This window comes from Falco naumanni, chromosome 7, assembly GCF_017639655.2.
Source record: "Falco naumanni isolate bFalNau1 chromosome 7, bFalNau1.pat, whole genome shotgun sequence".
In the NCBI taxonomy this organism is placed as follows: Eukaryota; Metazoa; Chordata; class Aves; order Falconiformes; family Falconidae; genus Falco; species Falco naumanni.
Window position 1 is genome coordinate 186,600 of NC_054060.1, and position 25,762 is coordinate 212,361.

The window sequence follows — 25,762 nt, forward strand, 5'->3', positions numbered from 1 at the left end:
CAGTACATAGTTGTCGCCACTCTGGCCAAGTGCATTGTCTGATGACAGCATATTCCTATGACTTCAACTGCAGCTTCCTTTTGTGGTTGCGCTCTGAAATCCCCTTGCATCTCAAACTTTACCTTCTCTCCCAGACCAGAGTCATCCTGGGGGGCTGCTGTGCTTTTCCCACAGCACTGTTGTTCCTACCCTCTATCTGTGGCATGTGAGAACCAAATGGCATGTTATCCATAGCGCTTCCGTTGTTTTCATAAGCATTGAGAGAAAAAAAATTTGGAAACGGCAAGTCTTTCATGCTGTCATGCCTTATTTAAACTTCTAGTGTTTTTCTGCATTCGTGGGTACTGATCCTTCCTGGCAAAACTGATTTTGTGCACTGGCAGGGAAAACATTAACAACTGAGTTACTGAACCTTGATAAGCCTCAAGTGTTTGCTAGGCATAACCTGCTGTGGATGGTGGTTTTCTTTACAGTTTTCTAAGCTGAGTGGTCTACTATTATTTGGAGGCAGTGAACCCCAGCACAGGCTGGTGCCAGCAATATGATTGAGTTCAGGACTCTAGCTGTAATTGGTGGCATCCAGACTTAATGGTGGGGCATTGGGTCAGTCTTCCTGCTGATTGCCCCAGGGTTTCTCCATTTGAAAGTGTGGTGCCTCTCACTGTGATGCGTCTTCCAGAATTTCTTCAGCTGTTTTCCTTACATAAAATAGAACCAGGTGAAGTACAAATCATTGAAATTAACTTGTCTTGTTAGTAAAAATGCACATCTAGAAGAAGCTAACAAGTCCTATGTATCAATTTTTCGAGGCACTAGCTCCAGGACAAGTATCTAGAACTGACGGAGAGGTTTAGGATTAATGTTAACTCATGGGAAATCAGTGGTGAGACAGCAGCTCCAGGAACAACCTAGGCAGCCTGTTAAAACTACAAAGACCCCAAGGGTGCCTGTGATAGCTGGTCCTGCGCATTCATGTGTGTGTGTTGGATGTGCACTTGCACAGAGGCATCCTGGTGCTTCTACCTGATTTTTCTTGCTCGAGGAACCTGGAGGTGCTATCTGCCAATGAATGGCTTCATTTTCAGGCACAGCAATATTGTATGGCTGCATGTTCAAAGTGATCCAAAGGCTTCTCTAATTCAGTGTGTGGAGGTGGTGGCTCATCTGGCTTCTTTTCCTCCAGATCTCCTTTCAGAAAAGCCGCAGAGGATTTTTGAAGGCCCCAAACATCCCCTGAGTGGTGTAATGCAACCCTCAGGCAAATGAGGAATCTCCCCAGATGTTATCTTGAGTGTCCTAAAAAGTCCCAAGTAAAAAAAAAATTCAGAAATGCAATGAGAGCAGAAAGTTGTGAGTGAAATTCTAGGAATATGCTGTTATGCTGGCATTAAGCTGCAAACTGACACTTCTGTGTTATAAGCAGTGTCTGGAGCTTCTCCTTTTTAATATGGTACTCGGAAGCTTGTCTCTGATCAGCAATTTTGTCTTACAAGATGTGGGAAGAACATTGAAGTGTTAGCTCGGAATAAAAAAACCCCTTTCTTTCTCTAGGCAAATTGTTGACTTTCCTGTTCAAAAGGAAAGATTAAGTCCAGGAGAGGTTTGCAGAGTTGCTCAGCTGATGTGAAACTCATGTATCTTGACTTGAGCACAAGTCTTTGTGATAGCCTGGGGAGCACTTGACAGTGCATTGAGGGTGTGCAAAAAGACCTCAAAAGTTGCGGTATTTAATGACTGATTCTTTGTGGGTTTTTCTGCAATTCAGCTTTTTCCAAGTGTCAGTGGTGCTGCCTGGTAACAGATGTCATCACCTCCCTTCCACGTACAGGAGGAGAGGCAGAGAGGCAAAATCCATCAGTGCCCCATGATTTGAGGCACCAAACCGGAAGTGCCTGCGTATGATTTTTCCAGAAGGCTTCCTGGCTTATTTTGTAGTCTCAGGGGAGGTTCTTGTGGCTTGATTTGCAAGTTGTGAAAGAAAATTTAAACTTCTGTAGATCAGAGCCCACTGTGTCTGGCAGGCAATCTACAAGAAGAGGAACCCAAACCTTGTGGCACCTGTGAGAACAGCCATTTGAGTAACTTTCCATTGTCCTCTAAGAATAGAAACCAAAGGTGACTTGAGGCCTTTTTTACTATGAGGTCATGCTTTCCATCCTCCGTATGATGAGATCATGATTTTAGTTCTTCAGCTCCTGCCCCCGTTCACTGCATCCTTTGCAGCATCAGAGATCAAAGTGAATGTCCTGTGAACTACAGGGGCAGGAACAGTGGAGAGAAAGTAGAGAGGTTACTCAGTGAAGCAGGGGCTTTGGCAGCAAATCTGAAGAATTCCTCCTGCTTTGGCCTCTTAGCCACTTGTTCCCATTTCAGACCTCTGGTTCTTCACAAGCCCTCAATTGTGGTAGTGCAACTGTTTGCATCACCTTGCAATTTTTAACGCATTTCAGTTCCCTAAGCTGGCTTTCGCCAGGATCCTCCAAGCAATTGCATTGGTGCTGGGAAGAGGTAGGCCGCTAATGTACAGCTTCTTTTCAGGAAGCTACAGCCCCCATGCGGATCCCTGTGCAGAAGGAAAGCCTTTCACCAAACTCAGGGGTTTGAGGGAAGCACCAGCTTGGGCCATGCTGAGCTCTTCTGTGCTGGCTTTCCAAGCTGAATGCCCCTGTGTTGCCATTTCCTGTGAGGGCAGAAACCATTACAAAGTTTTATGTGCTTACGAGTAAAACTCAAAACCAAAGTTCTTGTTAGGTGTTGGACTTCCTACCAACAACTGGATGAGTCTGACTCTTCTCCTGCCTTACAGAGCTGGTATCTGGTCTGAGGTTGTTGAAGTATGTGGTCCGCATGTTCTGGGCATCTGAAGAACTCATCTCTCTGTCTCTCATTTTTCCCCAGCTTTTAGGTTTGTAAATACAGGCAGGCTTTTGAAATCTGGAGAGTGTTTCCCATCACCTAATCATTGCTAGCCTCTCCCCCAAAACTAAGAAGCTGAGGAGCTTCTCATTTTAAAAGCTGTGAATGTGTCTTCCATCATGGTAAAAGACTTCCATGCTTCGTCTGTTGTCATATTCTTGGAAAGAGCTGGTGATTGAAACTTTGTTCAAAGGTGGTACTCAGCTGGGCAGATGCTGAGCTTGGGTGTGGTAGCATAGATGGTTACGGAAACGTGTAAACCCAGCCACTTTGGGGTCTCCTGACAAACTGTGCTGGAAAAAACAAGTACAGGAGAGCCTCTCAGGGCTGCTTCCAAATCTGCAGAGGGGAATGGACTGGAAAAAAGGTTGAAATTGTGAGGTCAACATAGCTCCAGTTTCATAGGTGCCACTGGTCTAGGTCTGTCCTGCACCAGTATCTCCTCAGGACAGGAAGTGGGACATGGCTGTGGGGAGCTGGTTACTGACCTGCAGGTTTGCATCATGACTCGTCCTCTCCTCTTGGTGTTTGCAGCTATATTCTACTATGCTGGGCATGGGTACGAACATTCAGGGAGGAACTACATGGTCCCCATTGATGCTCCACAACCCTATGCCCCTGAGAACTGCATCAGTGTGCAGAGGATCCTCCAGAAGATGCAGCAACAGCAGACAGCCCTGAACCTCATCCTGTTAGACACCTGCAGGAAATGGTAGGGTGCATTCCCCCTTCCTCACCCGGGATGGGCAGAGTGTGGCATTTCAAGGGGTCAGGGGAAACAGCTGTGAGCCTCAGCCCCTGCTTCAGCAGTGGGCTTCTACACTACCACGTGGGGTGTTCCTATGGATTGGGCTGTGTCGTAAAATCAGCAAGACTGTCAGGTCTTGCAGGATGTCCTGGGGAGACCAGTTGGTTAGGTATTAGGTGCAAAGAGCATTAGATGATGCCTGAGATCTGCTGGAGAGAAGGAGCTGGAGACCTTCCTTGATTTTTTTGGGGTGAAGAAGCCTGGCAAATGCAGGCAAGTTGCCTAAAGTCTGTGGAGGGATGGCTCTTCCCTGGCATAAATTGTTGGCTGAAACTCAGCATAGGTTTTGTCTTTTTGTGTTTCAGCCCCCTGCACTGAAACACCTGACCTGGCAGGCTGTAGCAGCATCTCACTGACCTTGTGCTTTCATGGTACATGTTGCCCACGTGCTCAGGCTGGCACTGTTTAGCTTACCTCTCTCCTCCTGGCTGTGTTTTTGTTAACATCTCAGTGAGAAGAGTGCAGCACAATGGGGCAATATTTTAAGCTGTGCTATTTGGTTTTTACTGGCCTTAAATGCTTCTGAAGTGGTCATGTTGTGAAGTGGGACCCAGGCTGCTGCTGAGGTCAGAGATCAGCTTTTTGCCCTCTGTCTGTGGAAAGCCCATCACATTCCATTGGTCTGCAGATTTCTATCCTGCAGCTTGTGGGCTGCAGAAAATTACTGCTCACCCATTTTCAGCAGAGGTAGGTAGACTATTCCAGTAGAAGGTGTCATTACCTCATTTCTTTCAGTCTCCTGAGGCAGATTTACAGGTCAGAAAAGACCTGGAGGGCAAATGCAGAACAGTCTTCCTCTTCCTTCTGTGGTTCCTGCACTAAGAACCAGAAGGACAACAAGATTTTGATACCACTGCCCTGAAAGAGCTGCTAGCCCCTTGAAAGATATTAACTCTCTGATGCCTTTTAGCTGCAGAGGTGGGAATGCTGACTTTGAGTAGTTTACAAGCTGTCTGCGCTGGGGCTTATCCTGCTGCTACAGCTCTGAGTTGCCAGCATCGCTGGAGCTTGATGTCCTTTGACACCTCCTCTGAATGCCCTGTAGCGAAGCATCCCCTTTCCACCTTTTTGCTCACCACTGCTGCTGAGAGCAGAGCATGTTGCTTCCCTGCACTGTCAAGTGCCCGCTGGTACACGTGGCAGCATCTTGCTGCTCTCCCCAGCATGATACCAGGCAGGGGTTGGCTTGCAGCTGAGCAGGAGCACCTGGCTCTCATAGATGCGCCAGTGAAGCTGGGCTAGTGTGCCTCCAGGCTGCTGGTAGTCCATCCAAGGGCAGTGTGTGATGGGGAGAGGGTGTGGTGTTGTGGAGGGCTCACTAATGTGAATGGTGACAATCTATGAAATAGATTTGGAGCTGATGTCTCCTTTCTTGGCGTTGCCAGTGATTTCCATGCTCAGCAGAGTTTTAATGATGCTTTGGGAAAAGGATGCAGTGTGAGATCTGCTGTGATGTTTAGGCATGGTGGTGTGGCTGTTCTCTCTCCTCCCCCAGACCTCACATTTCTTTCCTCCCTTTTCCCACAGCAAGCACAGCACCTAGTGCAGTAGGTGTTAATCCCAGGGTTGTGGGGGATTGCTTGTAGAAGCTCTCTCCTGAACTCGTTTTTCTCAAGAAGTCACTATTTCAGCTCAGCAAAGCATCTGGATTTCATAGTTGTGTGTGTTTACACCACTCTGTAAAACAAGGCTCCTGGGGCCTCCTTTTCCAGTGCCCTTTTGGTTGGACTGATGCTGCAAGTCTGTCAACAGTTTGCTCAGCTGTGCATGAATTGGGAGGAGCTGTGTGTGTGCTCAGAGGGATCTCACCTGGAGTATCTCTTCACCCCATATGTCAGCATCAGAAATGCCAAGGCAATGAGAAACACATCTCCCTTTGCCAAGTGGTAGCAGATGTTCAGCTTCAGCAGAGGAACCAGGAGCATGGAGCCTGTGTGTAGCCTCATATATTTGTGTGCTAATTTTGGGTGGATGTGGAGCTCCTGGAAGAGGCAACCCTGATTTATGAGGGTTTTTAGCATGTGCTGCTTAGGAGATAGGGCAGCAGGATGACACCATCTGGGATGCAGGTCAGAAACAGATTGCATGGGATTTGCTGTGTAACTGTGATATTTTTTTTTTTTTTGGGGGGTGGGGGCAGTCTGGAGCAGGAAGGAGGGCTGCCACCTTCTGTGCTGTCAGGCCACTCCCTGTGTTTGGTCATGATCTGGAAATGCCTCTGCTGGAGCTTTTCTCCTGCTGGGGCAGGGGATCACAGCCAGCATTTCTGCTGCAGGCACTAGCTGGCCTTGCCAGAGCTCTGGATGCCTGCTGGTGCCATCACAAAAGGTTGGCATCATCTCTTGTATGTGCAGGTTTGGGTAGATGTGCCCAGCATGGGGACAGCAGGACCTCTTCTTATTTTGGGATCCCATGTCTCATTTCTCCTCGGACCTGGAATCCCAGATTTCTGTGTTCATTTAGGTGCAGCTCAGGAGCAGATAAATCTCTCTGCTAAATGTTCATATTTAGAAGCATAGCTCCTTTTCCACATTTACTCTTCTGATCATCTTTAGAAAACTTAGACAAGCCAGATGAATACTGCCATTAAACATCTCCAGACTGTGCCGCCAGCAGTAGGTAATGTGCTGGCTGATGGCAATATAGCCGTCCCCTCTGCTCTTCTTAGTGTGCCAGCTTCAGCCCCAGATAACTGCTGGAATTGAATAACACAATGTTGCTGCCTCTGTGCTTGACTGTTGGCCCTGTGCGATTCGGAACAGCTTCAAGTCATTGATGTAAACTGGAGGTGGCTGTTTCCCATGCTGTTCAGTCTGGCTGCAGTCAGATGGGCAAGGCTTGGCCATTAAGTACACCCATAATAACTTTTTCAGTGGAAACCAGGACTGTTACCCCACACCTACCTGATTTTGGAAATAACAGGATCTGTTCTCACTGACCTGCATCTGAACCAAGGTGCTGGGACCAGTTTTGGGCTTTGAGACCTGGATGTGTGTCCTGATCCCATCTCTGAGTGGGATCCGGAGGTCTATCAGCTGTAGTGTGCTTTGGTTTCCTGGGGCAGAAGGTGTGTGCATGGTCTGGAAGGGACCTGTGGGGTATCCCAGACCCCTGGGACAGGCGATTGAGCCATAGCCATGCAATATACACGCCTCTGACTTCTTGGGGACAGTCATCCCTTGGGCCACAATGAACCCGTATGTTCTCTGCATGTGCTGCTGCCTGGATGTGTTAAAAGACAGCCTCAGGAGTGAGGAGGCATTGTTGCACCCACAGCTCCCAGGCTCACTTCAAGGCAAGGAGCAGTTCACCGGTGCAGACAGGTCAGAGCTAGCCCTATATACTTGTTGTTTCCCTGTGGTTTGTGTTCTTCATAGGGCTCCAGGCTTTAGCCTCTGTTGCTGCCCAAGTAATATGGGTGGTTATATTTGATGTGAGGGTTGGTGTTATTGCCATGCATAGGAGATGGATGTCGTGGAGCATACAGTCTCTGTCCCCTCCAGGCATATGCTGATGGATTACCTCGATATTGACTCGTACCTTTGTCTCCTCTTCTAGGTACAACCCAGAGTGTGCCCTCTCCCAGGTGCAGCCACTGGAGCCCTGGGGCAATACCATTTACGGCTATGCCACGTAAGTGCATTTTGCCATCCTTACACTGTGACACAGAATCAAATGTTGGCGCAGCCACATCTTCTTGCATCCTTTGTGTGGTAGCTTTGGAGACTTGAGAAGTCTTCTCTTGTGTTTCCTCTGGTGCTCACCCTTCATCTCTAGCATTTGCTGTTCAGGCACTTCTTTCCTGCATCAGTTGCCACCTCAACACATAACCTGTATCAGCTCTTGTAATCTATACTTCCAGGCCTGAGCCTGATTCCCAAGGTGTGTGTGCTCTGAGGTCAGTTGAAGCCTCCTGAGAGAATCAGTGCGAGATGATCAGTGTTGCTTACTGCTCCAGCGCCAGTTCTACTGTCTTTTCAACTGTTGTCACCCACCTAGGCTGGCAAAAGAGGCTGTGTTCTTCTCTCCCACCCCTCTCTGCTGCTTTTTCCCATCCTGTGCTCTTCCTAGCCTTTCCTGGGCCAAAACCAAGCACTCTGTGTCATTAGCTTAAGGAGCTAATTCGGACTCATCCAACAGAGTCTGGATGGAGTCAGCAAGCTCTGACTCACCCCTGGGGCTTTGTGCCTATTGCAGAAATGTGAGGATGAGTCCTTACTCTTGCAGGAGCGAAGATGCAGAAGCCTATGAATTGCAGGATGGGGAGTTCACCTCTGGGATCTTTATGAAGTACCTGAAGAAACATATTCTGCAAGAGAAAAAGGTTACGCACATGCTGGAGGATGTGTTAGAAGGTAAGGGATGAGCTACAAAACACCTGTGTCAGTAGCAGGGGTGGGAAGAAATGGCAGCAGAAATCGAGTGGCTCCATGCCACCCCATCACTGCCAGCCAGCCAGCTGTCCCTCCCTAAAAACCTGTTGTGGTTTAACCCCAGCCAGCAACTAAGTACCATGCAGCCCCTCACTCATCCACTCCACCATGGTGGAATGGGGAGGAGGATTGGGAAAAAGGTAAAATCTGTGGGTTGAGACAAGAACAGTTTAACAATTAATAATTTTATAATAATGATGATGAAAAGGGAGACAACAAAAAGGGAGAAATAAAACCCAAGAAAGACAACTGATGCACAATACAGTTGCTTGCCAGCTGCTGACTGATGCCCAGCCACTCCCTGACCAGTGATTGGCCCCTCCCAGCAAACTTCCTCCAGTTTATATACTGAGCATGACATTCTATGGTACGATATATCGCTTTGGCTAGTTCAAGTCAGCTGTCCTGGCTCTGCTCCCTCCTGGCTTCTTGTGCACCTGCTCATTAGCAGAGCATGGGAAACTTAAGGTCCTCGATTTAGAGTAAGCACTGCTAAGCAATAACTGAAATACTGATGTGTTATCAACATTATTCTCATACTAAATCCAAAACACAGCACTGTACCAGCTACTAAGAAGAAACTTAACTCTATCTCAGCAAAAACGAGGACAAAACCAAATCACAGGACATGCCCCGTGTGAGCTTTTAGTAACCTGGCAGCAGTATGGAGATGTTCAGGTAGGGTCTGAAAAGGCAGGGAGATAAATAAGGAACCTGGAGTGACCCTTGCACCTCCAAACTCTCTCCCCCAGACATTGGCCAGGATCCCTTGGTCACTGGGAAGCAGGTGATGGAGATCAAACATACTCTGAAGGAAGCCCGGTCCCTGACAGACCCGATCTATCCCTTGGGAGCAACTGCTGAGTGCTGGGGATGCAGCCACGGTAAACCATGCAGAGAATGGGGAGGGCTATCAGGTGGAGGGGGAGGAGAGAGCTGGGGGTCCCAGTACCCCTCAGGGACATAGGTCTGCAGAGAAGTGTTGGCAGGGCTCTCTGAGGAGCTGACCCTCTTTGGCTTTCCCTTCCAGAGCCGCTGAGCAAAATGGTGATCTTCCCCTGTGGGGCACGGGTGGAGCTCCACTTCCACTGGCTCTTCTCCAACCTGATGTATGTGTGCGCCAAGTTGCAGCCTGCCCCAGACCATGTTGCTGATGCTCGCCTCCTGCTTTGCCAGCCCACTGTGAGTCCTCTGGCTGGTCCCCTTCTCCTGAGTTCCCACTAAGTTTCTTACCCAGGGCAGAGTTGGGAGAGTGGTTAGAGTGAGTCCGAGGGGCCCTAAGGGCTGGGAAAGGCTGAACCCACATGGAAAAGGATTCCCTTGTCTGCTACCTCTGATGCAAATAATTCTCTCTGCAAACACCTCTTCGAGTGCCCCGCAAACTGCCTCCCTTGCTCCTAATGCATCACAAAGTATGTGGTTCAAGTTTTGGTGCCTTTAGCTGTTGCCACTCAGACAGATTTCTGACCTGCCTGGTTAAATTACTGCATTCAATCTGACTGAGGTGAAGTGCCTTTCTGTTTTCCATGTTTGGAAGCAGATGTGGCTTTTTGAATCATGCCTCCTTAGCCCACTGTGCTAATATATCTTAATGCAACAATATACTTCTTCCCTGCTTCCTTGTACCCTTTCTCACACCTTTCCTAACAGACCACATGCACAGCGTAGCCTTTCCTGGTGGTCTCCATGCCACCTCTAAAGATTAAATTTGCTGCTGTGTTTTGCTAACAATCTTCCTCATTTTCTGTAGTCCTTTCTCTGAAGCGTAGTATAACTGTGGTGGATTTTTCAGCCCTTGTTGCTCCTGGAGGTATGCTGCCCCTAAGTATGTTGTGGTCACTGATGCAACGCGGTGCATCCAGCAGGAGGTTTGGAGCCTGATCCTGCCCATTTCCAAGCTGGAGCATCGTTTTCCCCTGTGAGCTCCCTAATCATGCATGAAAGTTGTGTGTGTGCGTGTCTGCATGTGTTTGTGTGCATCCACCCCACATGTGCAGTTGTAGGGTAAGGGGGACCCGGCTGCCTGCTCCTGCATCCAGAGCTGTCTCCAGAGGGACTGGGGAGACCAAAAAGGGACCCCTGTAATGCCAGGGCAGTAGGATCCCCATCCCTGTCCTACTCCGGGGCAGTGCTAGGTCACACTGACCTCCGGTGGTGCCTGCTGATGTGACAGCACATCCTCTCCGGATTGCAATTAACCTACCTCACTTTAAACATCCACAGCGAGGCCAGCCCCTCTTGCCTGTGAGACCACAGGGAGATGCACGGGTGCCCGCAGGAGGGCAGGATCTGGGCAAGCTGGCTGCATCCTCGCTGTGCCAGCCCTCCTCAGGGATGCTGAGGCGAGCTGGGGAACTGTCTGGGTCACGCTTGCATTGCTGAGATGCAGGAGTTGGAGGCTGAAGGCCAACAGAAACAGGCTCAGTGTGAGGTGCATGTTACAAGCCCTGTGGAAGGAACCCAGGGAGACATTTGGCTGAGGAAATCGTAGTTTTCCCACCATTTGCCACATTCTGCTTATCAAAGTGACTTAAGCAGAGAGCCTGGGCTTGCCAGAGATAATTGTTGTGGAATTTTCTATCATTGATCAATTTTCTTTCGTTGTCCAGCGGTAGTGTTCTCTCCCATCTTGTGTCATGCCTCGCTTGCATTTTTTACTTGACAAGTGCAGTCTTCAGTGAGAGAGGCTGCTGTAGGACACCTGTAGAAAGGAATGATACTAAGAGCTAAAACTTTCCCTTTTTTTTTTTTTTTTTGCTCTGTGCTGTTTAAGTGCTTACTTTTTAAAAACTCTGTTGGATCTCCTTGTTTTCAAGTCACTTGATCTGGAGCTGATTGACCTAATGGCCTCTCCAGTCACACTTTCCCCAGTTTATGTAGAATATCAGAAACTCTGGGCCAGCCAAAACTTTGGGCATCATCTTTATTAAAAAATGCAGTCCACCATGGGAAAACATTTATAAATAATTATGAATCGGCTAAAAAAATGTTTAGAAAAAAGCGCTTCATTTCCTGACTCCTACACAGCCAGAAATGATCAAGGAGACTAATGGAAGGGAATACTTACCTGCATGCACTGTAATTACTTTGTGGAAGTCATTGGCACAGGAGGTTATTGAGGCTGGGAATTTAGCAGAGTGTGGATACTTGTGGATAACGAGTTACTGTCAGCTGAGGGGCTTTGAATCTTATGTGTCAGGGCTTTAACTCATCCCTCAAGATTAGGTAGCTCCTCACCTAAGTGAATGTTTTGAAGGTCACTAGGCTGGAGAGCTGTGTTCCTGTGGGACGTGGCCCTGGAGAGACAAGAGGTCCAGGAGAGCTGGTGGATTTTCAAGGATCCTGATGATCAGGGAGTCAAGCATAGGTGGCAGGAGGCCTGCATGGATATGCCAGAGACTCCTAACTAAGCTCACGCATGAAAAGGAGGTGTGCAAGAGGTGAAAGCAAGGGTAGATGACATAGGAAGACTATAGAGATGTGGTTCAAGCACATAGACATGGGGTTAGGAAAGCCAAAGCCCATCTGGAACTGAATCTGGTGGCAACAAGAGGGGCTTCTACAAGTATATCGGCAAAGGAAAAGCAAGAGGAAATATGAGCCCACTGCTAAATGGGATAGGGTCCCTGGTGACACAGGGCATGGAAAAGTTTGAGATACTCAATGCTTTCATCACCTCTGTCTTTACTAATCAGACCAGCCTTCAGGGCTCCCAGAACCCTGACACTAAGGGGAAGGTCTGGAGCAAGGTAGACTTACAGTTGGTGGAAGAGGACCAGTTCATGGAGTGCTTAAACAAACTGGACATTCACAGATTCATGGGACCTGACAGGGTGCACCCATGAGTGTTGACAGAGATGGTGATGAGACTGTAAGGCCATTCTACATCAGTTCATGGTGGTCTTCCTGATGCCTGGGAGAAAGCCAGTCTCACTCCTGCCTTTGAGAAGGGCAAGAGCAAAGATTTGGGCAACTATAGACAGATCAACTTCACCTTGATCCCTGGGAAGGTGATAGAGCCAATAATCCCTGAAGCCCTTTACAAACATAGCAAGGACAAGAAGATTATTGGGAGCAGTCGCCAAAGGAGAGGCTCTGCCTGATAACCTGATAGCCTTCTGCATTGAAATTACTAGCTCAGTGAATGAGGGGAGAGCAGTGGATATTGTTTATTTTGATTTAGCAAGGCTTTTGATACTTTCTCCTGTAATATCCTCATAGACCAGGTGATGAGGTACCAGACTAGATAAGTAGATGAAGTGGATTGAAAATTGGCTCAGCTGCCAGACTCAAAAGGCTGTGATCAGTGGCATGAAGTCTAGATAGATGCAAATAGTGGGGAGCCCCAGGCACCAGTAGTAGGACCAATACTGGTTTACATCTTCATTAAAGATTGATCTGGATGATGGGGCAGAGCATCCCCTCAGCAAGTTTGCTGCTCATGCAAAACTGGTAGGAACAGCTGATGCACCAGGGGATTGTGCTGACATCCAGAGGGACATGGGCAGGCTGGAGAAGTGGGCCAGCAGGAATCTTAGAGTTCAACAAGGGGAAATGTAAAGTCCTGTATCTGAGAAGGAATAACCCCATATATAGGCACAGCTGTGGGTCAAGAGGCTAGAAATCAACTTAGCAGAAAAGGCCCTGGGGGTGGTGGCAGACATCATAGATGCTATGCTGACCATAAGCCAGCAATGTATTGCTGCCTGCACAGTGAAGAAAGCAAATGGGATCCTGGGCTGCATTTGGAGGAGAGCTGCCAGCAAGCTGAGGGAGGTGATCTGTCCCCTCTGCTCAGCCCTGGTGAGGCTGCATCGGCAGAGCCATGTCCAGTTCTGGGCTCCTTAGTACAAGAGAGACATGGACATACTGGAGAGAGCCCAGTGAAGAACCACAAAGGTGATGAAGAGACTGAAGAGAAGAAAAGCTGAGAGCTGGGACTGTTCAGCCTGGAGAAGAGAAGGCTCAGGAGGATCTCATCAATTTATATAAAAACCTGCAGGGAGGATGCAAAGAAGACAGAGCCTGGCTCTTCTCAGTGGTGCCCAGTGGCAAAACCAGAGGCCATGGGCACAAACTGAAATGCAGGAAATTCCACTTAAAACTGAGAACTTCCCTACTCTGAGGGTGATTGAATGCATTGTTTCTTTTGAAAAACCAGGGCTGTGGGTTTAGTTTTTACTTTTCATTGACGACCTCAGTGATGCACCATAGCATGCACTTATTAAATACACAGATGCTGTAACTCTGGGAATCTCTGCAAGGTGTTGAAAGACAGGGTTAGATTCTAGAAGGAGATGCAATCTGAGGTCAAGGCTGATGCAAGTTACTGCACGTGTGTGGGAATAAGCAGTAGTGTAAGCATGGGATGGGAAATGAGTAGGGTAGCAGTTCCGGTCAAAGGCCATGACAGCTGGTGCAACAAAGTCAGGGCAGAAAACTGTGCCAAGGTTGTAAACAAGAGCTCTGAGACTTGTGCAAGATCCTTTCTGGCTTTCCTCACTGTTTTGGATAAGTTTGAGTAATTCAGCAAGAATTGCCAGTTCTGTAGATGGTGAAGCACTAACTCAGCACCCAGCACAACTCAGAGCTTCCTCCAACTATGCTCTTGGAAAATGTCCTCCTTGACACACTGCTTAGTCTACAGGTGGCTGTGATACCAGCTGTTGCTGCTATATGCTCTGGTGGAAATCCCATTATACCACAGTTTTCCTGGCAAACATGCTCAAGGGATGTTTAGTTAGGTCTTCCCATTGATACGCACAAGGCGAGTGTGTAAAATCTCTGTATTTCTGTTACTTGCACTCTGTAGTATTTCCATTAGTGTATGCAGCATTTCCATTAGCCAAAGTGCCAAGGGCACAGCCTAGCCCCAGGCACTGCTGTGTGCAGAGAAGCAGCACGTTTGATGGGCAGTTGTACCTCCATGCCTGATGCTGAAATTTCCTTGTTTCCTCTTTGTTTTCCTGACCCAGGAGATGGACCACACAGCCATCCTGAAAGAGAGTCACCTGGACCAAGTGGAGTCTCTCCTCGCCTCTGTGTACAAGCGAGAGGAGCTGGACTGTGTCTTCCAGCTCTGTGGACTACAGAAGATCCAGGTAGGGAGCTGCCAGGTGCAAATCTCTGTGGTTCACCTGCACCCTGGTACTCCCCATCCCTGCTGGCTCTAGCTGGATGTGCCCCTCTTGACTGTCTCTTGATTCCATGTGGAAGGTGCTTGGCATGCTTGTGTTGGTGTAACATCCAGATTGATGTTAGATGAACTTGTTGACCTTCAAGGCACAAAAGCCATCCTCTTTCTCTTGGTTTACTCTGTTTTTCTGTGCTGCCTGGCCAGGGGGCTGTTCTTTGCCTCTGTCAGCCTAGGGGAGATTAGACCGGCCCAAACATTTAAGATTAAGAATGTCTTGCTAGTCTGTGTGCTTGCCTGAGAGATGGGCTCATGGGCTGGCCATCTAAGCAGTGGATCTAAAGCAGTGGGAGAGTTTATCCCCTGCTGTCAGGGTGACACTATCAAGCCTGAATCCAAGCTATGCATCTTTGGCATACTTAAAAAGACCCTTGAACTACTTAAATACCATGAGAGAGGCAGAATTGTTAGTCCCCTGGCTCATCTCTTCCAGCAGATTATCTCTCCAAAAATAGCAGTGTGCACCTTGTTTCTCATTTTGGTTTTTTTTCCCTTCTCCAACACTCAGCCATTGGATTTTGCCAGCTTCTTATCTGCTCTGTTCCACACAAGCTCACACCGAATGTTGCTCTTGAGCTGCTGCCTGGATCTGCCTACAACAAGCTCTGTTTGCTGAGTGCATGACATGTCTCAGCATATGGCAGCTCTTCCAGTCCTTGATTGTTCCTGGAGCTCTTTTCTGAACCCTTCCCAAGCATTCAGCATTGCTTTTAAGTGCAGACATGAGATCTGGACACTGCACTGCCTGCTAATTTTTTTTTTCTTGCTTCATTATACATCTCCCTACTTTGCACAGCCCGGCATCTCAGGCACAGTGCTGTGTTGGGGGTTCACATTCAGGGATTTGGCTGCCATGAATATGGTTATTTTCTGATTTCTTCACCATCCTTTATAAAAATCTAAAATAGTGCTAGGCTGCAAATGGATCCCTATGGAGCACCGCTGTTGAAAACTATTGGCTTTTACTGTGTGATGTGTGTGTTAAGTGGTTCATATTCCTTCCCTTGCATGCTTTCCTCTTGTGTGTGCAGCAGCCCCATGCCCTGGCTGGGATGAACATCATGCTGTTCCTTGTGTGGGTGCAGTTTGCCCGTGTGCAGTCCCTCTCCCCATCTGCTCCCCTGTGCCAGTGTCCTGGGGGTGATGCTCTCAGTGACAGTGCCCTGAACTGGGCTAATGAGTTCTCAAGTTAGGTGGCCTGATTTTAGGAGAACTCTTAAAATCCATAAACCATGGTTGAGGCTCACAAATGTCATCAAGTGTATGCAACTGCTCATTTTCTCTGGCAGTAGCATTGCTGCATCATGCCACAGCATGGGGCTGTGAGCCTACAGAACAGCCAGCAGAGTCTCAGTTTTGTTGACAGTGGCAACAGAGAAAAAGCTCTGCTTCAAGTCTGTCTCTGATTCACTTTGTGTCCTTTGTTCTCCCCTTCCAGACAGACGTGGTCCTGCAGTTGGATTTGCATTACACTCAGCTGAGCACAAAACAGAGGACTTGTGAAAGCCTGCAAACAACCCTCCAGAAGTCTCTGCTAGGGCAGTTTTTCAGCCAGAGGAATTACTCCCAGCCAAACTACCAGACAACTCCTGCTTGCACAGGCAGCATGTACCTCCAGGTTGTGTCGGCGCTGAGTGGGGACCCAAAGGGGCAAGCATCTCTGAGGACAGGCTCTGGCCACAGCTTGCCCAGCAGCAACCCCTCCAACTCCAGTGGTGAGCCAGAGGAGAACGACGAGAACGACCTCAGTGAGCTCTGCTCAGCACTGCTCCGGGCTGGCCCAGGGCAGGACTACCCTTGACTCCTGCTGGTGAACATGGCCAGCCTTGGGAACTGCTGTTTTTAATAGAGGCAACAGTTATTTGAAGGCTAAATACAACAAAATCCACCAGCTGCTTTCCAACCTCAGTGATCACCCTATCCAAATGAGGCCAAGGCTGCTTTTTTTGGAAAGGCTTCTCCCATCTGCACCCTGTGGTGTGCGGGGTCTGAAGCCCACTGGGAATAACCCTTGTCCCATGGGAGCAGCAGGAATCAGCAAGAAGTCATTGTCGTGTCTGGTGGAGGACGGGGCCACTTGACAAGTCATAACACTGCCAGGCAAAACCCAGTATCACTTAAAGTCAAGGGCACCGGCTGATACTTTCTGCAATTAGACTTTACCTGAAAGTGAACCTAACAGCATTAAACATGAAACCTATAAACACTACAGACCTGTGCTACAGCAGTGACACAGCCTCCAAACCCAGCTACAACTGCTGATTCTCATTGCACTTGTGCAAGGGACACAAGGTTTGACCAAGGGATCCAGATGGAGCTGTGAATGTACAAGTTCTCCCCTGGGACTGCAGCATGGTTTTCTTTCCTTGTGAGTCCTGCCTGTGTCAAAGCAGTTTTTAAGTTATGCATTTATGTATTTCTAAAGAATGTATTTATACCTGGGGCAAGACAATTGCTTGCCAGGAAAAGGAAGGTCAGATGTTCCATCAAGTGTGTGTTTACAGTGAAGGCTGGTTTTCCATAAGTAGTAGCCACCAGGCAGGTGTACTTACGTGTGCCCCTTCTAGTGGTACATAGGGGCATTAAAGCATGTTGAGTCTTGTGTGGTTCTGAGTTCCTGTCAGATGCAGAATTTCCTACATGTGAGAGATGGAAAGACCAGGATGGAAGGTAAAGAACCTCAAAAAAGTTATTGTGAAAATTGTTTTTCAAAGTGAGTGCCTGTCTTTGTGGCGTTCACAATGTGGGTACATTCACTGTGGGCAACCTCAAGCACTACCTTTCATGGACAACCAGCTGTCCAGAGGGAGCCGCAGGTGGGCAGAAGCTAAAGGACAACCATGTGGGCATAGTCCCCTCCCTGCCTGCTTCTCTAATACTTGTTTGATAAAGGTTTCATCATCGCTTCAGGTAATTGCTCAGCAAGGGACTGGGAGGGTGGTCAAATAGTTCAATAGAAGCCAGTGACCCCAACAAAGTACGGGATCTCCATCCTTGGGTGACAGGTCACTCTGGACTGGAGAAGGTGCTGATGAACTGATCCAAGCTGACAGGGTGCTGGACCAGAGACTGCCAGAGGTCCCTTCAGGCCGTTGTGGTCTTGTGGAAGAAAGTGCTTGGAGATCAAAGACTTCTTGAGAGGTCAAGGATGGTGGGGCAAGGAGAGTGCCCAAAGTCTGTCTTCCATCTTGGTCTAAAAGAGGGATGGAGAGGGCATTTTCTGAGTTTTTGTTCTTTAGCAGTGAAGATACTTGCATCTCCCATCTATGGTATCTGTTGCCGCATGGAAAAATATGAAATGTTCCTTCCAGATAAACTGTCCTATAAGTGCTGGAAACCTGTCCAAAGAGAACAGAGGAGGCTTTTATTCTCCTTACAGTGAGTAGAGCCAAGAGAAAGAAGAGGGGGGCCCCATCTGGCTCAAGTCTAGAAAGTCTCCTAGGAAAAAATGTAAAGCTAAAAAAAGATTTTTAAAATTACAGGATGTAGCTTAAATAAGATGGACTGATAGAGAAACTAAATCAGAAAATAATAGTGGGAGAGCCGAAGATCAACTCAACACTAGCAGAAACTTAAGACAGGGCAGTGGGAATGGCTGTGATGGCATTTGGGAGGAGCTGAGAGTTGTTGCCTCTATGAGGATGATTTACACCGTCCTATACTGTTGGGGCAAGATGTGTTTCTGGCTCGCATAATCATGGCAAATGTCATCTCATGTGAATGATAATCTCATTCTCAAAGCAAGGCTGTTTATTTTGTCTGAATAAAACACTGTTGGTGTCTTTGAATGCAAGTTTCATGTGGCTCTGAGTTAACTGCCTTAGTTTTTCCCTCTGATGACCAGGGTGTAACTTAATACTGACCTAATGGGTTTTTATGCTTTGAACTCTAACTTCCAGGCTCTAATGTGTGAAGATTATTCCTTTTTTTAAGTAACGTCATATTGAAGTTTGGATTTAGAAGGTGGATCAAATGATACTAGATAGAATTAAATAGTGTCAGGTGAAACATGTAGATAAAATAATGTCAGGATTCATTGTGAATTAGCAGTCTCCTTTGGAAAGTGTGGCTCTCAGGTGGCTGGGTCAAACTTAGGAAGCCTCCCATCCCAGTGCCAGCCACAGGACTTGACCCTGTCATCAGCTGTCCTGCTCCTTCAAGGAGACCCTGCAGCCAAGCCTAGGGCTACCACCATGTTTCTGTGCACCTCAGATGACTGTGTATTATCACTGAGAACACAAGCACTTGCAAAACTGAATTGCAAAGGTGGAGTTTGAGTGTGCCCTGGGCCTCTGGCCATCACAGCCTGTTACCCAGCCACTGGCTGGGTTCGTTGTAGGAGGGGGTGAAGCTGTGTCTGCCTTCAGCCCCCTGCCTTACATGTGAAATCCAAACTCCCCTGTGGTGGTATAACTGTTCAGTGCCAGTAAATTTGCCCTTGAATCTGTGTTTCTCTCTCCCAGCGTCGAGGGCAGACGACTCATCCAAGATTACTGCGCTTCTCTTGACCACATTCTTCCCAATCTGCAGCCTTCCCAACTTGCAGCCGTAGTCCTTGGGCTTCGTAGGCTCCCTGCAGCAAGCCTGAAGCAGATAGGAAGGAAGGAGCAGCCACCTCTGTGCAATGCACCAGCATTTCCTACTCTGCTCTGCCCAGCATGCCTGTGGCCCAGTAGTCCCAGCAGCCTTTGTCCCCTCAATGCTTGGTTTCTCTCTTCATTGCAGCTTCTTCCATCCATCCTGGCTCCTGGACAGCACTGCTTTCCCCTCACCTCTGTGTGACCTGACTTCACCTCTTGCTGCCATATCTCTCTGGCTTCCCCTTTGTCACGGCACTGACACCACAACAAGCAGCCATTCGTACTGCTTCCCTTTCTCACCTGACAATGTGTATGCCACCCATCTTTCTATGTCATTTCAGGTTATTCCTCTGTCCCCACTGATTCTTAGTAGATTTCCATGCTTTTCCATGCATTTTCTGAAGTAGCAGATGATATCTCCAAACTTAAAAATCTGGAAATCTTACGCTATCCCATTGCATTTCTTTGCAGGGTCATAGCCTGGACAGATCCTGTGGCTGGGCGGTATGGGTGAACTCCCTGTGTGTAGTCTTTGTACTACCTTTAGTAAGAAAACCAGTTCATTACTTGGTTTGCTTCTCCCAGAAGGACTACAAAACCCATTAAAGGCTGTGACTCCATTAGATGCACAACTGCAGGCAAAGTGGGACCAAGAAATCTGCTCCAATTTACATTCCTTCTCTGCCTCCATACATTCACTTATTCCTTCATAACCACAGCTCCTGTCCTCTGCTTCCTACTGTTTCTGGGACAGTCTGTGCCCAGAGGCTGCAAACAGCTGTTCAGCATTTACGTAGTTACTGCTGCTTTCCCTTTGCCCAGGTCTGCTGTTAGAGAATCACCAAGTGAACTAAAGCTTTAAAACATTAATTAATCTGATGAAAACAGCAGCTCCTGTAAAATGTGCAATAATTTTTTCAGATAGATGCCCTTTTTTTCCTCTCTGCTAATGTAGATGTGTTGAAGGGAAGGACCTGGGTCAACAGCCTCATGTGTTCTTCTGCTATAGAGTTTGTTTGGGATGCAGTTCTCTGCTCATTTGCTGATGTTTGGCAGTTCCTTACAAAACAAGGCAAGTGTGCCCAAAAGGACTGGGAAAACAATGTAGTGAAAATCAGGGAAATGCCATTTCTGTCTGTTTTATTTAGTTACTGGAAAATTGCTGGCCCAGCACATGGTGAAGAAGCATGTTATATGTACACTGGCATATGACCTGAGCCCGGCACCCTTCTGTTGGCAGCAGATTCCTTAAAATTTGTTTTCAGCTGGCTTTTTTGTGACCAAAGCAAGGAAGGGGTAGATCTGTCCCAGATCAGCCACTCTCCAGTCTCAATCAAAGAGATGGATAAGCGTAAGGCAGCTCTTTCTGCGTCAAAAGAATTGGTCATGCAAGTAAAACTGCAAGTTAGGGATAAGAGGGCAGTGGAAGCAATGGGTTCATATCTCATGCCAGGTAGGAACACAGCTATGAAGGCAGATGACGCCAAAGTGTGCTCTCAAGCCAAAAGGATCTTCCTGGCACCTTTGAGTAGCCGAGGCATCTGCATGTCACTGTGGGTGTTTCAGATGCAATTACTGGGGCATCAGTGCCACGTGCCATTCCCATGTCTCCAAGCAGCATCATGGAGGCAAGGCAGAACACGGTGTGTTTCTTGGTTCATACAGCTTCGTGTTGGGCACTGAGCCATCCCTGCTGTCTCTGGGCAAGAGCTGCCTCCTATTGGACCCAACAAAGGTGTTGGTACAGAAGAGGAGGACTGGAGCCTGATGGTGGGTACCTATGCACATTTCCGTCCTCTGTAGTGCAAAGACATGTTTTATTCATTACCTTTCTCAGGTGTGCAACAGAGGGACAGAAAGTCCTCCACCACCTCCTGGGTCATCTCTCACCACAGTCAGACTAGTGAGTACAGAAACAACAAACTTTCATCCCAGCCATACCAGCCAGCCATTGAGTTCTGCACCTTATCAGGTAAAAAACAGTGATATTTGGGTGGTTGGTAATGAGTTTATAGCTGGCTGGATTAGCCCAGATGACCGAGTTGCTCTGTAAACTGGGCTGTAACTTGGGTAGATTACAGAAAAATGGGTGGCACATGTTGTCGGCATAAAGTGAAGGTAATAAGCATACCTTACAGGGTGGTGTGTGGGTAAGACCGCTGGATCCTGTGTGGATTTAATGAAGCAGCCTCAACAGAGTGGAAAATGCCCCCTCCATGCAAAGCAGCAGCTTGTCATTTGCTTTCTGGGGGTTATGCTGCCTACCGTGCAGGTCTGGTTGAGGTCAGAGCTGAAGGAGTATCCCAGAGGTGTGTCCTCTCTTTGAGCGATCTTGAGGAAAGCCTTAGATGGGCTCATGAAACATCTGTGGTGCAGCAGTGTCACAACACACCTGGGATGCTGGCTAAGGCAGAACTTCATTGAAGGAATTGCTTCTGGGGAAAAAAGGGTCAATGTGGAGGCTGTTTCACTTACCAGCTCACTTACCTCCCTCCAGCTTTTTGGAATAAATCCTTCTCCATCACATAAGAGTGAATTTACTCTTTAGAAACTGGTAGGTTCTCTTTATTTTCCACTTGATAGAGATTTCTGTAATAACTATTGTAGAACCTGCCAGATTATTTCCTACTTTGCATTGCAGGGCAGAGCTAGTGGTGCTGTCTAGTCGGTACACTTGCTTGACGCTTCCTACTATAGATGCTGTTTGCTGTTGCTTATAGTTGTCAGACTGATGAGCTGAAATTTTCTCATGCTGTTTCCTGACCTTTCCGACCATTGGAGCATTGGAAACCCTGCAACCTTGAGAATTTTCTCAGGTTGATCTCAGGACAGCAGGCAACCACATCGGTCTGGGCCTGGATGGCACCTTGCGGAAAGGATGCGCACAGTATAGTAGAATGTACAGAGGGACATACAGGGAAACTGCAAGACTCAAGAGTGCTGTTTTGGTCCTCTTTCCCTGGGTTTTGGAAGTAGCTTCTCGCATAGGCAGAAGACATCCTAAAGACATTCGCTGGCCATTCCTTGCCAGGGAAGGAAGGAGCTTCCCAAAGGGCAGGTTATCATGGTCTTTAGCAGCTGTGCTACCTTTCTCGTAGGCAAGGATTGAATAGGATGATCCCTTGAACTGATCTAATAGAGAAGTTGCTTTTTTTTTTTCTTTTTCTAAAATGCACTCATTTGGTCATCAGCTGAGGATCACTTCTGAAATACCAAGTAGTGGCAGTCTACTTCCTGTAAGCGTAACAGGACCATGCGCAAGATGGTAATTGAAGATACCAGACTCAGGACTAGTAAGGAGGTCTTGAATTGTTAAATCCAGGTGGTGCTATCAAAAGGCAGTGTGTCACAGATGGCCTTTATCCATCATGCTTTGCACATGGAAACACCCACGGCTGTGCTCTCCTCTCTCCTAATGTTGGCAGTCATCCTGCTTTGAATAGGAGGTTGGACTAGGTCCCTTCTAACCAACACTTCTGTGATTCTGCTACCAGAATATATGCCCAAGAGAGTATACGTGTTCCGAGTGATTCCGAGCAGCAAGCAAACTGGGAGATGCAAGACTCTGTTTCAGTGAAATATCTCTGCTCCCTGTCCAGAAAGCAAATGAGGACATTGGTTCAGCTCAGCTGGTTGCAAAACTTCTAAAAACAAAAACTATGGCAGGTCTAGAAAATAAGGGAAAGGTGGTAAAACAGTTGATTTGCAAATGTAAGATGTTTCAGCTTCAGTTCTTCCTCTTCCAGGCTTCCCCAACAAGTGGATTGTTCAGTAATGAAACTGGGAGTGAGTGAATGAAGCCATCCACTACAAAGACAATAAACCCAAGATTGCTCAAATCAAAAAGGAGATAAACACCGCTGACCTGCCTTCAGGCAAGCTACCCCTCTGCAGAGAGCTGGGATGCCTCTTTGGACAGCAGACAGAAGCAGGTTTGGTGTCATGGTGAAACCTGCAGACGAGGACTTTATCAATGGTGAGAAATTATGGACAGCACAGGCTCTTTATATGGCCCCAGAATTTTTTCCTCTGTCAAAGATTATTTCAATGACTGCTTTGCCATTGTTACTAATCACTTGAAATTAGGTACATCATGTGGCAGTGAAGAGAAAAAGTGTATCGCCAAACAAATGAGAATCCTTGAAGTGCTTGAAGTTGCTTATCTTCACAGTTTGGGTAACCTTTTGCATAATACTCAACAATTTCAAATATATTGGCCATACCACCTCCTCAAAGAGATGGAAGACACCCTTTGAAACTGCAGACCAGACTTCGTACACACAAGAACTGACACTGTGTCACACAGTGATGAGTAGCTAATGTCTCTTTGATAAAGCTGTCTTCACTGAGTTGGATTTTCTTGCCATGGTGTCAGGAATAGTTGATGAGACAGACGTGTTATTAAGTGGTAAAAATAAACAGATGGAAGAGACAAGTGAGAGATTTCAGCTATGACTTTCCAGAATGTTTCAGCAAAGAATAACCTCCTAATTTCCATTCCCTACCAGAGATGAGAAATATGAGATACTTACCCAAGTGCTGCGTGGTCACAGACCCTGTGCACCAGTGGGGCACCCACTGAAACATTGGACCACAAGTCCCTTGGGCCAACAGCTTGTCCCTACCTGATCACAGGGCCATAAGCTGGGGCAGGTTGTGGACCCAGAGAAGGGGTGCTGGTCCTGACCTGCTACCATTCTGAATGCAAAGGCATCATCACGGAGAGCATGGCTGCATGTCCCTCTGTGGGGCTGCAGCAGTTAGTGTCGGCTCCTGCAGGGATGTGGCAGTGCAACAGTGTTAAGTGGCAACCTTGTGAGCGTGGGGGAGCCTGCCTCTGCATCTGGGGCCCTTACCACAGCGTGGCAAGACAGAAAGTCCTGTTTTCTGTAGAGTCAATAGAAAAGGGGTGTTGCTCCCAGACCTGGCTGCTGCCCAGCCCACTGAATGACAGATACATTACTGGAAAAGTAGAAGGCAGCTTCTGCTGTGTCACTGCAGCCATGTCCTGCCTGCTTCCCTTATTCTTCTATGTTGCTTAATATCAATTATAATATATTAAATCAGATAAATACCTTTGACCTTTCTGGATGATAAGAAAATACATTGTTATGCCTCCTAAAATGCCATTGTTTTCACTGGAAATGCTAATGGGATTATGTAAAGGTTATTTCAGCCTCCTCTCAAGTCTGGAGATGTCGCAAAACAACCATGATGCCCTTTGTTTATGCCTTTTTAATGACTGCTTTTATCTCCAGGTATCTGAGGGATCTGCATCTTCTCAGGTGCTCACTCGTGGAGTCCTTGGGCTGCCTTTGGGGGGAAACTTTCTGGGGAATATAAATGTATCTGTGCTGTCGTAGTAGAGATCTGGAGGAGATCTGGTGTGGCGGAGAGCTCTGGGAGTCTGGCAAGGATTTGGTACGTATGTCTTGGTACTTGTAGGTATGTGCCCTTCTGCATTTTGCAGTATGAGTGTCAGGGAGCATGCACACACTGGTCCAACATGCTCCCGCAACACATCTGTGCAGCAGTGGCCCTGGCTGGTGTGCAGTAGTGCACCTCTGGGGCTTTGTCTTCCGGTTTCCTTTCTTTGAGGCATCTATCTGCGAGTCTGTGCCAGGATGCGTGCATGAGCGCACTCAGTTCTTGTGATGAGCAAGTTGTGTGGCATGGTCCCTGTTTGTAGCCTTCAGTCTAGACAAACCATCACTGCACAGTGCAGAAGTGATGGGCTGAGTAAGAAGTGTAGTTCATGAGCCAGAGAAAGCTACAGAAATAACTGTGGTGCTTCACTTGCTTTGTTCTCTGGGAAGATGCTTCCAAAAGCATGTTTTTTTCTAATTTTTGGTTGTTATTGATTTTTTGCCCAGGCTTTTGATTTTTGCTAAGTCATTCCCTTGTGCCCCGAAACAGCCCCAGTGTTGTACAGCGGGCTTATGATGGCCTGATAACCTCTCTGCTTTTCAGAGAAAAGCAGAGCACCAAGGTGGTCTGTCTAACACCAGAAACATTGGTAAAGATTTGGTTCTCAGTGAGGAACACCCACCACGTCCCTGCCTCCATGAGGACTCATAAATTCATTTTTTTCAGCTGGCATTGTCAGGAGCATTAGGGTCACAAACGCCCTAGGCATCAAAATCATGGAATCACAGAATGGTTTGTGTTCGAAGGGACCTTGTAAAGGTTATCTAGTTCGACCCCCTGACATGGACATGGACATCTTTCACTACACCAGGTTACTCAAAGCCCCATCAAACCTGATCTTGAACATTTCCAGTGGTGGGGCATGCACAGCTTCTCTGAGCAACCTCTTCCCATGTCTCACCACGATCATTGTAAAAAATTTCTTCCTTGTATCCAGTCTCAGTCTGTCCTCTTTCAGTTTAAAACCATTGCCCCCTGCCTAGTCACTACAGGCCCAGGTAAAAAACTTCCTCATCTTTCTTATAAGCCCCATTTATATATTGAAAGAATGCACTGAGAGTGGCCTGAACAAGGTCTGTGGGCAGTCTTGCTTCAAACAGGAGGTTGACCTAGGGACCTTCAGGGTGTCCTTCCACCCTAAGTCCTTCTGGGAGTCTATAAAAATTGCTGTGAAAGTCTGTTTAGCTTCTGTCTTCTGCCTTTTCATGCTTTCCTGAAGTTTGTTTTTGATGAGGAAAAGATAAAACCAGAAATGTGGCCAATGCAAGGGCGCTTCTCCCTGCTGATGCTTCACATTGTCCTGGGTCATTTGCCCCATTGGTGACAGAGGATGGGTGTGTGTGCAGATACCTTGGGGGCTGCCCATAGCAGTAGGATGGGGATTCATATTTTTCCTAAAGAAGAT

General features: G+C 47.5%; 1 protein-coding gene across 3 annotated transcripts in view; it reads left to right on the forward strand.

Moving 5' to 3' along the window:
• LOC121091580 (mucosa-associated lymphoid tissue lymphoma translocation protein 1-like) overlaps positions 1-23,877 on the forward strand; it is a 32,027-nt gene extending 8,150 nt beyond the window's left edge. Inside the window, exons 9-15 of one of the 3 annotated variants that reach the window (XM_040601557.1) lie at positions 3,451-3,628; positions 7,283-7,357; positions 7,922-8,079; positions 8,910-9,041; positions 9,188-9,339; positions 14,133-14,258; positions 15,789-23,876. In XM_040601557.1, coding sequence (XP_040457491.1) covers positions 3,451-3,628; positions 7,283-7,357; positions 7,922-8,079; positions 8,910-9,041; positions 9,188-9,339; positions 14,133-14,258; positions 15,789-16,151 — 1,184 coding nt within the window. In that variant the 3' untranslated portion in view covers positions 16,152-23,876. Of the gene's footprint in view, positions 1-3,450; positions 3,629-7,282; positions 7,358-7,921; positions 8,080-8,909; positions 9,042-9,187; positions 9,340-14,132; positions 14,259-15,788 lie in introns of all 3 variants that reach the window. The other 2 variants (XM_040601559.1, XM_040601558.1) reach the window with 2 other exon arrangements.
• Positions 23,878-25,762: the final 1,885 nt, after the last annotated feature.